This window comes from Ostrinia nubilalis, chromosome 5 (assembly GCF_963855985.1).
Source record: "Ostrinia nubilalis chromosome 5, ilOstNubi1.1, whole genome shotgun sequence".
NCBI classification, from domain to species: domain Eukaryota; kingdom Metazoa; phylum Arthropoda; class Insecta; order Lepidoptera; family Crambidae; genus Ostrinia; species Ostrinia nubilalis.
The window spans coordinates 6,241,718-6,258,592 of record NC_087092.1 but is presented as its reverse complement, the minus strand read 5'-3'; the positions used below and the strand labels follow the sequence as shown (position 1 = coordinate 6,258,592).

Below are 16,875 nucleotides of genomic sequence, written 5' to 3'. Positions count from 1 at the left end.
TCAATTAAACCGAAGGAGTTGGCGGTCGTCCAAGCCGGCCAATAAAAAGCCGCTAAAACGGCTTTACTGTGTTTAGATTTTTCCCCGCCAGGGGTCGGACATGTGTATGTGACAGGGAACCAAGACTTTATAATGTCACTATATAAAAGTCGTCTTTTATTTGAAGCCTTTTTGTTCTTCTTGCCAGTTTGTATCTTTTGACATTATCGTTTTCATTCGATGCAATTATTTTGTTTCAGTCCTTCGTTTATTTTCACTATTGCCTATTAACAAAGTAAATAAGAGTAGTTAAGGACTAATAGTCTAGCAAAAGTACAATAACAGTTGATACAGAGTATTTCTTACAGCCATAACGTTGAATCCCGTCCATTCGCGATACATTACACCCGCCCTTTACAAGACTATTACAATCATGTACCGCCATAAACCTGCGCCGATTAACTTGCCCGCACGCATGTCATTGTCTGCAAGTTTATTTTAGTGAAAATTTCACTACATAATCAAATTAATTGTACCCATCCACGCACCGTTTCATAGCACCAATAAAAATAATTAGGGTATAATTACAGCGGCAATGGACACTGAATAATAGTGTTTTGTTTTTGTTGCTGCCATCATTAGGGCTTTGCTTGTAGCATTTAATATTTGGACGTTTTAAATAGAGACCGGATTTTACTTTTGAGAATAGTTTTCAAAACAAAACATTGAAATATGATTCTGCGATGTATGACACATAAGCCAGCAATTTGAGCTATGACGTCAGTTGTTACTACCCACACAACACAATACGAGTAAAAGAAAAAGAAATACAAAGTAAAATATTTCCAGTGTTATTTTGGTGGTAACGATAAAATATGTCGTACTTTTACTATACCTAACTGTGAAAATAATATCGCACTACATCAAGTTATTTATCTGCTAGATGCAAGGGACGTTTGAGTTAAGTGCCCATCTCTGAAATGTTTGAATTAAAATAGAAAACTTGTGGGGCAGAAACGCGCTGCTCAGCCAACCGTGCGAGCATTATTGCAAGCCGCAGACCCCCGGGACTCGCCCTCTACATAGCTGATAAAGATAGAGTAGCCTCACTGATAACTGCATTTTTTGACGGGGAAAATGCATTGAATCGCATACGTATTAACTACCCTGTGAGGACAGATAATACCCACTAAAATGACCTGCGTGCTCCGTCAATTATAAACCTAGAGACCAAGTATTGTCATGATATTATTCTAAAGAATTTATTGAGATGTACGTAGAAGATAAAGAGCTTACGTAAAATATTTAGGTCGTATGAATAAAACTTTTCCTGATATTCATTCATACATAAAAATTAAACGTTAAGCCATCGTTATCAAAATGCTGTTTACATACTTCACTACACATACATAAGTTCGTAGATATAGTATGTATGCATTAGAAAAAGTGATCCTGCTTTATTCACTTAAACTATGCCCTCACCTCGCACTCCCTTCATAATTAGCACTAGTGATTTCTGCTATTCCAACGACGCTATTCATTTCATCATAACTGGGGGTAGGTATGATTTACGATTTGTGTAAACAAGGTCGCGTTCTGTCTGTGAAATATTGATTATATGTATTTATAGGTAGACTAGTCTGTGTGTGCCATTAAAAAGATGCCTTACAAATGATATCAATATTTATAAAATTGCCTTTAGAAGAAGTGTAAGGCCTAGGAAAATTTTAGAGACAGGTGTAGTATTCCGAAGTATACAATAAACACTAATTTAATAGTATCAGTTTGAGACCTGAAACGACGTTGTTCACAAACTGAAAATCACAATACGGTGCAAATTGCGAACTCCGTTTGACTTTTTAAAAACCCGAGCGGTACGCACCTATTTCAGCCATTACTTACGCTCTACAGCGCATCAGCCTACACATTTTCATTGCAAAATCGCTCTTATTACGACTGTACAAAGTGCCTGGTGTACCTTGATGTGCGTCGTACATTGTCTTTGACAGCAACGCTATTACCGGTTGAAAGGACGCGAACAGATAGGGTGTATCCCGATGCATATTTCTGATTATTAATGCTTGTTTTTTGTGTTCCTCTATTATCTCACGCGTCCATTACGCCGCGGCATGTGTCGAGATCGCAAGGGTGATTCTCGCCCTAAGTGGAGCAAACAACGAACAAAGACATCAAACAAATGGGTAGTGTTTAGAGTAATTACTGCTTGCTTCCGTGCAAAACGAGAGATCTGCTCGAAGGATTCTACGCGGGAACTAATCGTGTATTCGCCCTTTTTGTTGCGTGTACACGCAAATGAGTGCTATGGACGTTTTAGACAGTTGCAACCTAATAATTACAGCAACTTATTGCAAGTCCATCGTCAATGTATTTCAATTGCGAATTATCCATACGACAATATTTTAACAATCTTCTTAGAGCAAGCAAAGCCAACAATATCAATCATAATATTGTCGCATCGTAAAAGAAATGTAACGTGTGATACGGTATGGTTTTAAAATAACTTTTAAGCTGCAATTCCTTTTATAACAGAAAACATCATGATTATTAAATCTGTTATAGCATTTGACATATATCTTAAAGAATCAGTGTCACGTACCACTCCTACTTCGTATTATTTTGTTGCACACCTTTTAAAACAGCGATGACAAAGTGTAGCAAGCGTTTCCACACTTTACAGTTACGACGATCGGATACACACCGTGCGTGACTCGTAAACAGATAGTCATTAAAAATTCGCCACGGCATATCATAAACACATCTGATAGTTATATTTACGTACGCAATAAAGAAGACAGAAGCGTCATGTCAGCGACGTTTACGCTACGGGTAGCTGACGTCGTAAATTTAATATATTGTCATCTCTTATATTAAAATGGTCGTTAAGCTAATAGCTGCTCCGCCTCCTCGCACGAGTGATAGGGTGACGTCGTGGCTTTCATAAAAAGAGTTTCAAAAACTGCGTGAAAAAATTTTCTACGTGCATCTTTTGCTCCACAATACCTTTTGTGGAGCGATTGTCGCGAAAAATTCAGCGCTGTCGCATTGTAAAGTACCGTGAATTTAATTACTCGTTTAAGGCGATACTTAAGCACTTAGGATGCATACTGTAACATAAATACGGCCCCATTAAACAACAAACGCTCACAACAAATTCTCGTCACTCCATTACATCCTTATACATTACCCCTTAATTGCTTCCGCTTACGACGAATATTAACAAAGAAGCCCCGCAAAATGGGTGATGTACGTCGTAGTTTAGATTTCACCTTTTAACATCAATTTCTATTTGCCGGATTTAAGCATGAGACGTGTACACCTGCGTTTCTTTATGGGGTCGCACCTGCTAAAATTGTCCTGTCGTGTGTTGAGGTGCGCCAATATAAAGTTTATGACGGCGTTATAAAGTCGATATTCGATTGGGGAGGATGGGGGAAGATGGGAAGTTTTTATGTAAATAAAGTTGGATTGACATGAATAATGCACGCTTATAATTATGTATTCCATAGTAGGGTACGCCGGCAATTTTGAAAAATGTGAATAAGATTAAATGTCGTTTTCATCAAATAATTGAAATTGAAATATTATTACCAAACGTCGTATCTAAGACTTTTTGGCAAACTCGAGTACTTGAACCGAGAAACATCGTATTTAGCTTTTAATCGCTTTTCATGTTTGCTCTCTTCGAAACTTACACCGTAGATATCATTCTTGGAAATATATATTTGGAGTTGGATGAAATATGGGTACATATCAAAGTATCAGAGTTACAATTTGTTGTAGATCGGCGAACTTGCACGAATAACTAACTTTTATAGCCACATAACGTTTATTTTCGAGCTTCACGTTTATACGCCGTTTAACTAATGGTTTTTCAAAACAAACTGACAGCCAGACTTTATGATTCATACGCAAGTTTTTAATAAACATTGTCATTTGTTTTGTATTTTAAAATATTAGGCCTTGGGAAAAAATATTGGTTACGTAATAGATACGATACATACATACATATGTTGATAAACTAACTAGTTAGTTGTTTCATAAAGAACATACCTAATATAAAAAGGTAAAATATCATACAAAAAATCAATTGAAATAATGTTGATCTATAATAAAAATAACAGCTTTACTTAAGCAAAACTATATTGAAGCAATAAACTTCGTTCCAATGCTTAAAGTCTAAAATCTGTTACAAGAAAATTAAATGAAATGTCTGAGTCCATATTTTCGATTATTATTCATAGCCACGTTTAACCTTATCTGAAGGAGGAATATAAAACTTTCTGTTGATCCTCGCATAAACACGTTTAAAGAACTTTTCTATTCGGATACCTCTCTCCCGAGTCTCCCCAATCGTGCATAAGGATACAAATGCCTTCCGTTTAGGAAATAACACTAAAAGTAGGCACATTTCAAACTGCCGCTTAAATCTTGGGATCCTCGATAGCCATTTCTCTTAGTATCTTAACAGGCTGGTGGATTTCTCCCTTGTCGTTAAAGAATGGGCCACACTCATGCAGATGTTGGGTACGATCCGTCTCCTAGATTTATTTGTGCGGATGGTATTAGGCACATTTAATTTAGGAAAGACTGAAGAAATAAAGCTTACTGAAATTACTGGCTTTCTATACCATAAAGTATTACCGTAAACACATCTTCAAATTACAATGAAAGTGCGACTCGTGATAAATAATTATTTATTATCACTAAATTTTTCATTCTTTTTAAGCCAGATCCTTATCAGGCAAACTTCCTTATCAAAAATAAGTGAAATATTACCATAGAATAATTGATTACGTCACAAAGTTCAGGCTGCCCTTGACAGAGTACCCTCCGCTACACACATGCGTCGTTCAATTGTTTTAATAGCTTGTGTAAGTGTAAGGGTCCTTGTATAAGACCGTTTTGAACCATTTCTAATGGGACATCTGTCGTGTATCTTAATACGATGTTGATGTACTGGAGCGAAATTAAATAATTCAGCTTGGAGGATCTTGTTAGATGACGAATTATGGATGTTAATTATCTCAATAAACGCCTTCGTGGCCCAGTCGTTGAATAGTTTGTCTTTCCGCTGTTAGCAGAGGGAACACGTGTAGTGTAAAATGATTTTAACAATTATAGATTTGTACCTGTTATTTGACCCAAGAATTTTAAGACAAAAAAAATATCCTTGGACATTTTACACTGCACTTCTAGTCCCAAACTAAGCAAAACTATGTATAGAAAAGGAAATTACTTTTTCTGCTTCGATAAATTCACGCATTTTATACCTACATAGTAGGTAGAGTATCTAGACACACGAGAGCGTGTCAAGCCAAGTTCCAGCGAAGAACAAAAAAAATTAATTTGCATTCAAAGAAAAAAACAAATCTTTCTTTTACGAGCAGCAAAGATTCCCATTCTTATTATCTCCAAATAGATCGATGTTGAATACATCCTCAAGCATTAAACTAGTAGATTCCCTGTCCACCCTCCCCCGAGCTGTCGAACAATCAATCACAGTACACAGTGCCCGTGATTACCATAAAGTCCTCGTTTTACCAGAACCCAGCGCTTCTTCTAAGCTTTATCGATCCCGCCATTTTTGTAAGGCCATACAGGGTGGCCAGTTAATGGTATAATTAATATTGTTAGTAAATTAAAATTTCACAAAATTAACATTATTTTTATGTGATATTTATTCCATGTCAAAATTGTATGACTGTTATGTAACAATATTTTAAAATTATCTAAAAACGTAATTTTCTTTCCAAAGTCTTTATCAGATATTAAGGTTTGGATACTGTTTTAAAATAAAAAATATTATCCTTTTCACTATTATTCATAATTACAAATTGGAAGTTGATAATCCTCTATCTTTTGACTTACCTAAGCTCAAATATCAACAAAGTAGAGCAGTGTCTCAAAACTTTTGCACAATATCAATTTCACTTTCACAGTAAGTACAAGTCACCGGACACCCGGTATATCAAGAAACCGTCCCTTTTCATTGAAACTTGCGATTGGCAAGTCGTGGGTCCAAGATTTGGGAAGGTTTTATCTAGTCTCCCTTTTTTCTTTTAAAGTTTCTCATCCTTGAATCAATGCCGCGCCCCAAACTTTGGAGCGGGTATCGGTAAATTTCAATTTGCTGTTTTTATGCCTGCCTCGTATTCACGACAGTGAGAGCTGGGTATAGCCAGCACATCAGACTATACAGGTTCGCTACAAAATAGGCTCTATTACAAGTTTATAAGGTGCCACCGACTTTAGCTTGATATGACAGCACTCTCTGTATAAAAAAGCCTACGATACTTTGGTCCATAGCGTTTTCAATTCCCGCAAAGACATCAATAGGTATTCTTTAGATTTTGTTTTAGATTTTCTCTACATAAGAAGTTTATAATACTATAGCTTGTTTCACCTATATTCAAAGTTCAAAAGTTGCATCGATATTAAAATATTAAGAATCTAGAATGTGTAATCTCATAATCGCTATGCATTAGATTAGCTCGGAGATTAATAAACGAGATTAGTTTGCTCAAAATTACTATAATGTAATAATGAAATTCCTCGCATGCTTTTACCACACTTAACTAGCATCCACATTTAATTACAATACAAAATGCATAGACATGAAACTTATATAAATAATAGACGCAAAGCCATGGCGTCCGTGGGTCTATGGGATGCAACATTTACTCTTAACGAGGTTTCCAACCCTAGGGGGTTCTTAACTACCCCGGTGCCATCTTAATGACATGTAGTTACAACCTTAGTTAAGACATGTGCACTTCCAACAACGAGTTAATTAGTTACAATATTTGATGAAATTCTCTCTAGGGAAGCAAACACAACTATAGAAATAAATATACGTGACTTCGTGAATGTATTTTGTTGGATCAATCAAATAAATAGCTACGCAAGAAAACAATAAATCACAATTTTATGCGTCATAAAAGCACTTTTATGCAATAAGTTCCTCCCACACTAATTAGAAAATATCCATCATGCCATTCCTGAGCGACCCCTCGTCGACTTTTTAACTTAAAATTTACAAGTTCGATCATAATCTGATAGCGATCGCTATTTGAACAAGTACCTAATTTCCTATGTACGTATACAATATAAATTTAATGGGTACCGGCCGAACACGCAACTGCAGTATAAATGGGTACAGTGGGGTTTCTCCATGAGAAATGGTTTTCCGTAAAAACACAAGTCAGAGCAACTGGTGCGTTGCCCAGTATTGAAAAAAAAAAGTAAGCAAAACTAGATGATAAACAGACAAAATCACTTGTACAGGGTACACTGTAGCTTTCTACAGGGCTACGAAAGCACTACCTTGTAGTCGTCTACGGACTGCGACGCCTACGACTGCCTGCTACGACGAATTATGTTCTACAGCGTAGTTAGCTCGCAGCCAGTTCGAACGTAGTGCGTGACGCTACCGGTGCGACCACTGCATAGTGAGCATTCTACGCCTTCTTATTTTATGACCCAACTTTGAAATGACGCAACTGAGTCAAAGCTGAACGCACAGACGTAAATTACAGCTCAACAGGCCGTTCCGGCCTTTAACGATTTCGGCTCTAACTTAAATTTGGAAGCGTGAAAGAAAATTAATTAGTCACACGTGGCGCACGCCAGGCAGAGCAAGGTGTGCAGTCGCTGAAATGTAACATCAATCGGAATTTTCATATTTTAATTAAGCGTAGGTGCGTAACCTCCACATCAAAAGTGGCCTTATTCCTACGTTGAAATTGGAAAACACTCACGTTATTCTAAAAGATACAATACTGAGTCTTAAATAAACTTGAAATAAAGTAGGTGTTATAATGCGATCTGTGAAATGTTGCTTCTCAATCTCTTGGCGACAAGCTCGTAGCACTGATACTCGTCGTAGTACTGATTCCCGTCGTAGCATTAGGCGCGGCGTACATGCGAATGGCGTCGCCTTCCGTGTAAGCCCTGCAATCCTATTACTGTTATTAATCCGAGCGTAATGTGCGAGATATATGATGGAGGCTCAGAACAGAACGATGACTTACCCTGGATACTAAGTTAAGCGCGAACGCTACGTTGAATCCACCTGTCAATAGTATTAATTGTGTTTCGCTAAGCACGGCTTTCTCATTTATTGTGTGGAAAACATTTATTTCTTGAAAATACAAAGAGTGATGAATCGCGGGATTAACTAAGTAGAGCACTTAAGATTGTAAATATTGTTTTGCGTGGATGTTTTTCATTCTATTTAGATAAGTTGGTCTCTTTACTTTGCGACAGTAGAATAGTAGAGTACTTTTCATTTGTCCGTTCTCAGCAATAAAAATAAATGCAAACCAACAAAAGTAAATATTTAATCAAGTAACCAACGACACGATAGCAATTTCGGCAGATGGAAACGCCCGCTTGAGGATCCCACTTTTATGGAGAGATTAGGCAGAGATTCCCCGGCGGCAAGAAATGATTCGACCGGCCATAAAGTATTGTAAGAAGCGGCGTAATTGAAACGGTGTCGCGTGACAATAAAGTAGTGAGTGCTGAGGGCGCGGGCGTCATCAATAAAGGCCATACGTTAGGGCAGGCCTGTTCATTACGGCCGGGCTCAGCGCCTCCACATTCCCATTACAGGGGAGTTAGGAGACGCGCGCGGCGATAAATACCAGCGAAGGAGACCTGCTTTATTTCTTGCGCACAATTTCATTTACATCAGAGTGGGTACTGAGGCTCTCCTCGGAGACTCGTATGAAAGTCGCGAACAGATTCATGCAAAACAAGTTACGGGCGGACCACGTGCACGGCTTAATCTAGACGGCGGTGGTGTGACAAGCCCGCCGCCGGCGCCCGGCTCAACCTACTTAATTACTACTAATTGCTACAGCTTATACATGTACGTGCCCCTAAACTTTCTCACCAAGTATTATTAATTCCGAATGTCACCTGAATTTGTCTTGGACATTAAATTTGTTGTTTTAATTACTGTCGTACACTGTATTAATTTGCTTGACGCTGCGAACTATCTCATAAATATTGTATGTTACCACGAACACATTATTATGTGAAACTTTTAAGAAAGTTATTAGTGCGTCTATATTAAAATCATATAATGGGAGAATTTAACTTTTGTAATATAAAGTCTTCTAGACAAAGACTAAACTTATCTCTTGAAAACTCATTGCTGTGCTATATTTCTAAATTATCTTGTCTTTTAGTCTACATTATACGAAATATAAAGATAGAGATTCGTACATTAGATGGGTCTAATTTTGCAAACTATCACTTAAAATGTATATGACGCCATTAGAGCCGTCTACTCCAATACTCTAATGCAAATTGCACTCATATGCTCCATTCAAATACATCGTATCCAATTTTATTGGAATATTCTAGCGCCTTCGGATTCGTACACGAAAACACTTTTATAGGGCGACGCGCCATTTCGCGTTAATATACAAATTTCATTATACGCTGGGAATTGTTAAATGTTAGAAGGTAATTTTTGGGGTTCTTAGGGAAAAAATCTTTGAACTAAACTATTAATATTGATTTCTCTCTAACACCTCCAGAAGCTAACAATTCCGATTTTACTTGGAGTTAGTTAATAAATGATTTATAAATATAGCCCTGCTTCTCAATCATACAGTAAAATGTTTCTTTTACTAGCTTTACATTACTTACAAGTAAATACTTAAATGGGTTTTATTCTTCATACGGAACCATACTTTAATGAGCCAACTCACTCCCGGTCCCAATTTTATTTTTTCGCCAATGTCGGTTCGAAATGTCCTTTTAGCCGTGATAGGCATTAGCCAAGCGACTCCAAGTTAATCCTGTTTGCTTACAATTGCAAACTGCCCCTAATGCCTGTGAGTGTCTGCCAATGCACTACGCTTTGTTTAGTTCTTCTAATTGGCCTTTTTATAGGACTTGCGGCAGTTTCGGCTATTATCCAGATTCAACTGAGCTAGATTTAATCTCAACTGCCTCTTTATTTAGCTAATTTGCTTCTATAAATATTTATAAAGAAACTCAATGGGGATTGTTTTTGTTTAAAATACGGCAATTGTCTTTCTTGGGTTCGTTTTTATGGTCAAATTAGCGAGACAATTTCACGTATGTCTTAAAAGTCTGAATCATATTTTAATTTTTTTTTCTTGTTTTATAATAGTATGTAGTGTACATATTATCAAATAAAACAAAGTCCCTCGTCTCATAAATGTTAGCGATAAATTCCATAGATTCATGAGGTTTAGATTTCTAATTTTTTTAGGAGCGAGGACGAAATCGTGAGCGAAAGCTTGCTAACCTTACCTATCAGTTTCTTTCTTTTTGCATTGCCTTCTAATTTCATATTTAAAACTCAGACGCTACCGTAGTTTACCGGCGAAAATGTTGCAGGAAAAATAATTTCCCGTTAAGGCAAGCGATTGTAGAGCCAGTAAAGCGTGAAATGTAAACGTCTTGATGCCTTCAGACCGCGTTTGGTATCGACCGCGATCGATTCAGAAATAGCCTGCAGCGGTAGACAGGCTTCTCTGAATAGAGATGTAAGAGCGACCCAGTCGTAACGACCAACTATTGTATCGAGTAAAGGTTTAAAACATCTTGTTTTGATTTTATCGTGATTTTTCGAAAATCCTAAATTTTTATAAGCGGAGAAATTTAATGAGTTAATAAAATAAAATTATCGAATTTCTTACTCTGCGCAGACTTAATCATGTCACAATTTTGACAATAGTAATCAGTAAATCATGATTTGAACACGAATCAATTTCAAAATATTTTTAGTATGAAAGTGCGTGAATAGATCTGTTGCAATACCTACTTATGTATACTATATGGACAATTTAGGTAATGGTAGAAAATTCATTACTACAATTTTCCTTCAAATATCTTTCCAAGACAGCACTACGCCTGAATGACTGCAGCCGCGCGATATGTGCACAGGCTTAATATTTAATACCTAACTAACATTCGTATGACGCCGTGCGCTATACCGATATTAAATTTAAACGTGACATAATAACGTTTTCCTCGAGTGTACGTTCGATGTGTGTTATTAACGTCGAACGGAGCCTCGTGGACATGCATTTTATATGCGACCGTTAGGTGCAAATGCGGGTTTAATTAATGGTTTGTTACAGCAAACAGTATTCGTTTCACCGTAAATCATTAACGACATTTTAAGGCGATTAAAATGTTCACATATTCTGAAATGACTATTGTAAATTTTTGTCGATACTTTTACCATATCTTGATAAGTTTTACCGAACGAAAATTGATTTCGATGTACAGCATATGCGATACCGCTGGAATATTTTAAATTTCGAGCTTGAGTTTACTGATTCGCGATATTTTCCGATGTGAATCCGTCTAAAATTGTAATATCAGCCACCCTATTGCCAGGTACGTCGACGCCGAGTCGATCGCTTATATTTGATTTGAAATTCGCGCGTTGCGTCCATTGGACCCCCCCATGGCGCTCTGGGCAAACACTCCACAACACTTTAAGCAACTCTGAAATTCGTTGAAAAACGACGACTCCCGCTTATCTTATTCCTTCGAACAACAGTTACGTAAATATGGAAAGAGTTCCCGGGGTGCCGCGGTATTTCATTATCCATGACCTGTTGAACGCAAGATTTGTGACTCATCTCCTTCACGTAACGTAGCCCTCGCAATACGATTTTTTTCGTTTAGCTTATCAAATTTTCGTACGTGCAAGCGCTTTCGTTGATAGCGAAAGCTTTATCGAAATCTATCTTCGAGTAAATAGGCCAGAATTTAATAAAGTCGACGTTGTTTCGCGACATTGCGAATTTGGATAACCGTTTAGCAAATCCGTTCCGTTACGGGGAGCGTAAAATTTGTCGATGTTACGTTGGGCTTTTTTATCTGTAGGTATGTTTGTGGAGCGCTCGGTAGCCTCCGGTTCGGCACTCGGGCTTCCGTTTAGCGGCAATCAGGCCCAGGCTGCGACGCTCTGTCAATACAGAGGCGAGAGGTTTCCCTGATAAACTTATCTCCCGCCCCCCTCGTAACCCTTCCCTGTCTGCGTTTATCTCTCACGTATGTCGTAGTCCCGCCACACGCTCCCCGCTTTACTCGACGCGTACTTTTTCGACTTTTTATATCGACGCGTTAAATCGCACTTAGAAGTGTGATCATTTTTCTTTCGACGTAAACTCGAGGCTTGTATCATGCGTTCCAATTTTATTACTCCACATATTAGTGATAAGGACTGCCAAACAGCTTACCGCCCTTTCCCGCATCTTCAATTTATATTCATATAAAACAAGTTAAGATATTTTATTCTTTTATAAAGCTGTCTATTTGGCTGTCTGCCCATAGTCCGCCACAGGAATTCAAAGGAAACAGAAATTCTACTACAAGGAAACAAACGCAAAATCTTATAAAATGCAGTTAACGTCAACACACATGCGGCCTGGTTCAGTGAGCATGCACTCTTGCGAAGTTGCTTTATTTTCTTGCTCGCGCCAAGCCGAAGGAATCTGAAATAAGGTCCGCTAACGCCAAACTTTCCACCCCTTGAAAATCTTAGTGCTCAGCCGCTGTAACTCGCCGCGGAAACCTCAACTATATATTTTGTAATGTTTACAACATTTAATTTAAGCGTCTTGTTCAAAAGGTCCCCGCCCGGCCCGGCTGGCAGTAACTCATCGGCACCCGCAATATAATACAGGCTGTACCTTCCCGAATTAATAAATTTGACCCGGCTGTATCTATTTAAACGCATAGGCTTTACTCGCAATTCTCCGCCGTTTCATTCCATCTTTCTTATTTCGACACTTTTTTATGTTCGCTCCAAAGACCGTAAAGGTGAATTAAAAAAACATCAACCGACCCCCATTGTGCCGGGAAAGTGTAATTCTAAAACACCCTTAGACAAAATAAAAACATAAATGATGCTTAAGTAATGCTTCTGTTTCAACGAAGTGATTTATTCCACGTGTTTCGAAGTGCTTACAAAATCAATGCTCTTAAAAGGTAGGCACAATTCTTCGCCTCCAAATTTATTGACATTACTGTTTTACCTTAAAAGGTTTTCACTCAAAATCAATCGAGCGAAAATTTAATGACTGCTTTCAGATTCGTATTAATTCACCTTTACGTGCGAATGTTCAGCGAAGTGGTGGAGCATAAAACGCGGTGTTTTCTCGCGAAACAATTAAATTCCTCATACATGGATGGGATTAGGCGGCGAGTTCGGTGAGCCAGGGCGAGGCGGTGAGCCGGAGCCCTAGAGCACTTCTCGAGTCCGCTCGAGCGTCTTGGCGCGGTGTCGAATACTACTCGATTGCTGCGATCGATATATCGGCTGGAGGGCGCGCCTACCTAGCTGGGGCTAAATAAAATTTACCTTTGTTATTTTTCGTGTCATTAAACTGCGTCGCGATCTCGAACGCTCGATCGGGATTGCGAACTCCGATGCGAATTGTTTGTGAGCTTTTGTTTCCCACTCCGCTCGCCAGCGACGCGACATCAATTAACGTCGGATCCCCGCCGACTGAATTTTCTTCATGGCACGTATTATTTATAGGTAGCTACAGAATTAAATCATTTTCCACTGCCAAACAATACTTAGAATAGATTTGTTTTCACGTTTCCAGCGAAACGTTGCAGAGATAGTACGGGAGTTTTAACAAATTTCGGTGTCGCACTATCTTAGTTTGGAAGCAGGCGGGCATTTATTCTGGCATGTCCCCTCGGTTGCGTGCTGCCGAACAAATGGAGGGTGGCCACGGCACTAGCGGCCGCTGGCGTAGGCGCTGCTTCATTTGTAAAGCTTTATCGGACCTGACAAATGGCGACACTCACTATTTTTATGTCGCGGACGATCGAAGAATACCGTTCATGTTACGGAACGATTTAGCTTCGAAACGTATTGTAAAAGTTTCGCACAGTGAACTTTCGACATACAGAATTCGGAAAACACACCCAGCATTCGGGGAACTTTTGGTTTCTTTTATTTTCATCTTAAAGACGACCGGTTCCTTTATTATGGAGACTCATAACCCCAGGTTATTTAACATGTTGATTATACAGTCTTATCTAAGCAGAAAACTTGGCGGAAAGACACTCAACGCTGTAAAGCCCCGCACTCACTTCGCCGCGTTAATGCAAAAGCACGTAGTTCCATGTCGGCGCAGAAAGTTGTGCAAAGTGCACAAAGTGCGCGAACGCCGTGGCAAAGCCTTCATTTGTCGGCTCGTGACGGCCCGTGACAAATGTGGACGGCTCCGCTCGCCGTCGAGGACGCACCGCGATTATGCACAGCTATGAAAAATGTCACTGTAAACTTCACTCGCGCGCTCCAAACGATTAATTACCAACTTTTAAGCGCATCTCCAATCCCAAACAAGATACGAAAGTAAATTTAAAGCGATCTATCCACTGACTTTAATTTAAGCCTACGTACTTTTCTGTAACGATGCTACTTGGTAGCGAAAATCCTATTGCTAGAGGTTTGGGTTAGCGTAGATTGGGTAATTTATACTTGCCTCCCGCCCTCCCTCTGCCGGGGAGGAGATACGAGTACCGAACGGAGCCATACTCTCCGTTAAAATTACTTAATAGATCGATTAAGCGTACGTTTGTAATTACTTCGTGAATTAATCTACTTAAGCAAACACTTTAAAAAGGTGATAGGAATCTTACAAACGTTTAATGTAACTTTACTGGTAGAAAACATGACAAGATACGACATAATGTCGCCAATAATTACTTGGCTGCTCGTGAAATTTGTCCGGTTGTATAATAAATATTTAATGATAAGCTCCTTGACTCGGCAAAGCAAATTAAAATTCAATTTGTGCCTCGAACCGTGAAGCATAACGGATTGTCAACCGATTTCGTCACCCCCTTTCTTCCATAATTTCTTGACTCACTCGATCTCGAGAAGGCAGGAGTATTTGTTCAATCCCGGTGACTTATTAGAATTTAGGTGAATAGCACAATTGAATCTTCATATTGTGAATTATCTTTGTTTCTTTGTTGAGCTATTACCGTTCTTCAAAGAAGACATCTTTTGAGCTAGCAAGAGCGAGGCATGTAGTCTGTGTATTAGTGCTCTTCGATGCAAAGCGGATTGATGTATGGAATCACATTATCTTTTACAACGTGCTACAGCTACTCTTAAATATGAATATGTGGCTTTTACGTCATTGACTTCATTTTCTTCTAATAGATATTTACGAGGCCAAAATGCATTCATCATCATCATTTTAAATAGCCATAGGACGTCCACTGCCGAACATAGGCCTCCCCCAATGATTACCACAATGGCCGGTTGTGGAGTGGAGGCCACGTACCGGAAAGCGCAGCATAGAACGTCCACCCACAAGGTGCACCGACGACCTCATAAAATACATTGAATTCTGTAAATTTTTCCTCACTTTATCTTTTTGAAGTAGAGATTTGAATAAAATTTTCGCTCTTTTGTTACAGGTGGAATGCAAAAAAGCACAGCCAAAAGAAGTAATGCTCCCAGCGAATCTGGCGAAGACGAGAGCCGCCGGTCGCGGCGCGTACGGTGAGTTGCTAGGAACCGCCGTGGCGGCCGGCGCCGGCAGCGTCCGGTACGCCCCGTACCCTGTCCATGCGCCGCAACTGCTGGTCGCGGGCGCGGGCGGCTCCGGCGCCCACGCCGCCTACCGGCGCGCCCTGGCCGCCCTCCGCCCCGCTCCCCGCCCCCCGCGCCCCACCCTCGCGCCCCTCGCCCTCCCCCCCCTCGCCTACTCCGTCTCCGAACTCCTCGGCGCACACGCACTCGATATCCCAACCCTCTACTCCCCTCTCACTCACACCACCATCCCGACCCCTCTGCCACTCTGATCCGCGATCCTCTTCCAGCAACATCCACACCATCCCTTCTAATTCCACTCTGTGCATTCCTGCTGAATCTTCTCCTTTCCATTCCTACTTTCTCTCACATTCCTCCTCTCCTACAGAAATGACAATACTAGATACCTAAAGCAACTGATAATATCGAAAGTGTCTTATTTTTAGTAAATACCATTAGAAGATCAGTTAGATAGCGGATTTTCGAAATGTTTACGAACATTAGAAAAGCCATAGTAAAATCAGTTTTATGAGATGATTTACATAAATATCATATTGTTATTGACATATTTAATTATGTAGACGAGAAATCTGGAACAATTTTAAGTAGGGTTCATAGAGAGCAATATTTTTCTATACCAGGTAGTAGGTGCTTAATGCGATTTATTAATAGATAGAAGAAATAGTGGAGAGCCTGGTGTTGTTTTGGTTTCGAGTAGAGTTAATGAAACACAAACAGGGCCGTATTGGCCGCGCTGATCCTTGCCAGTATTCTGTCCATCCATGTTGGAACTACGTTTAGCGAGCAGAGTCTAGTCATGTCATTGATTGCGGACGATTGGTGAATATTTCTCAAAACTATTTTCATAAATTGAACTTTTATATTCCTTAGCTTTTTACCATGATAGCTTTACAGTTTGATGTCGGCTTTTCAAAAATGTTGTCAGTGGATGAAAAGAGGTACCTATTATCTTTGGATGTTATATGAGTTTTGTGAGAATTTTAGACAATGTTGTTTATATTTTAATTTATTACAACTGTATGTAAGATATTTGAACTTAGCCTAGGTACTTAATTAAATGCGTTAATATGTGTGTTCTTAGTCAATTTAAATTTAAGTTTACTATATTTATTTGAATCCTTACTCTTTACATATATTTATTATTTATTTATAATTTTTATGCATTGCCAAATTAGGACCAATATATGTTCACTATTAGTTATATTTAGTTTTGTATCTTCTGATACTTCATTATTAACTTATGCTGTTGTATTAACAGTAAGATTATCATCCAAGTTTGTATTCAAACG

At 39.0% G+C, this 16,875-nt stretch overlaps 1 protein-coding gene across 4 annotated transcripts in view; it reads left to right on the top strand.

The window, feature by feature from the left end:
- Nucleotides 1–16,875, top strand: part of LOC135071734 (RNA-binding protein Musashi homolog Rbp6) — a 615,851-nt gene that overhangs the window by 576,570 nt on the left and 22,406 nt on the right. For all 4 annotated transcript variants that reach the window (XM_063965517.1, XM_063965519.1, XM_063965518.1 and 1 more), the window contains one exon: nucleotides 15,451–15,535. In XM_063965517.1, coding sequence (XP_063821587.1) covers nucleotides 15,451–15,535 — 85 coding nt within the window. The remainder of the gene's footprint in view (nucleotides 1–15,450; nucleotides 15,536–16,875) is intronic.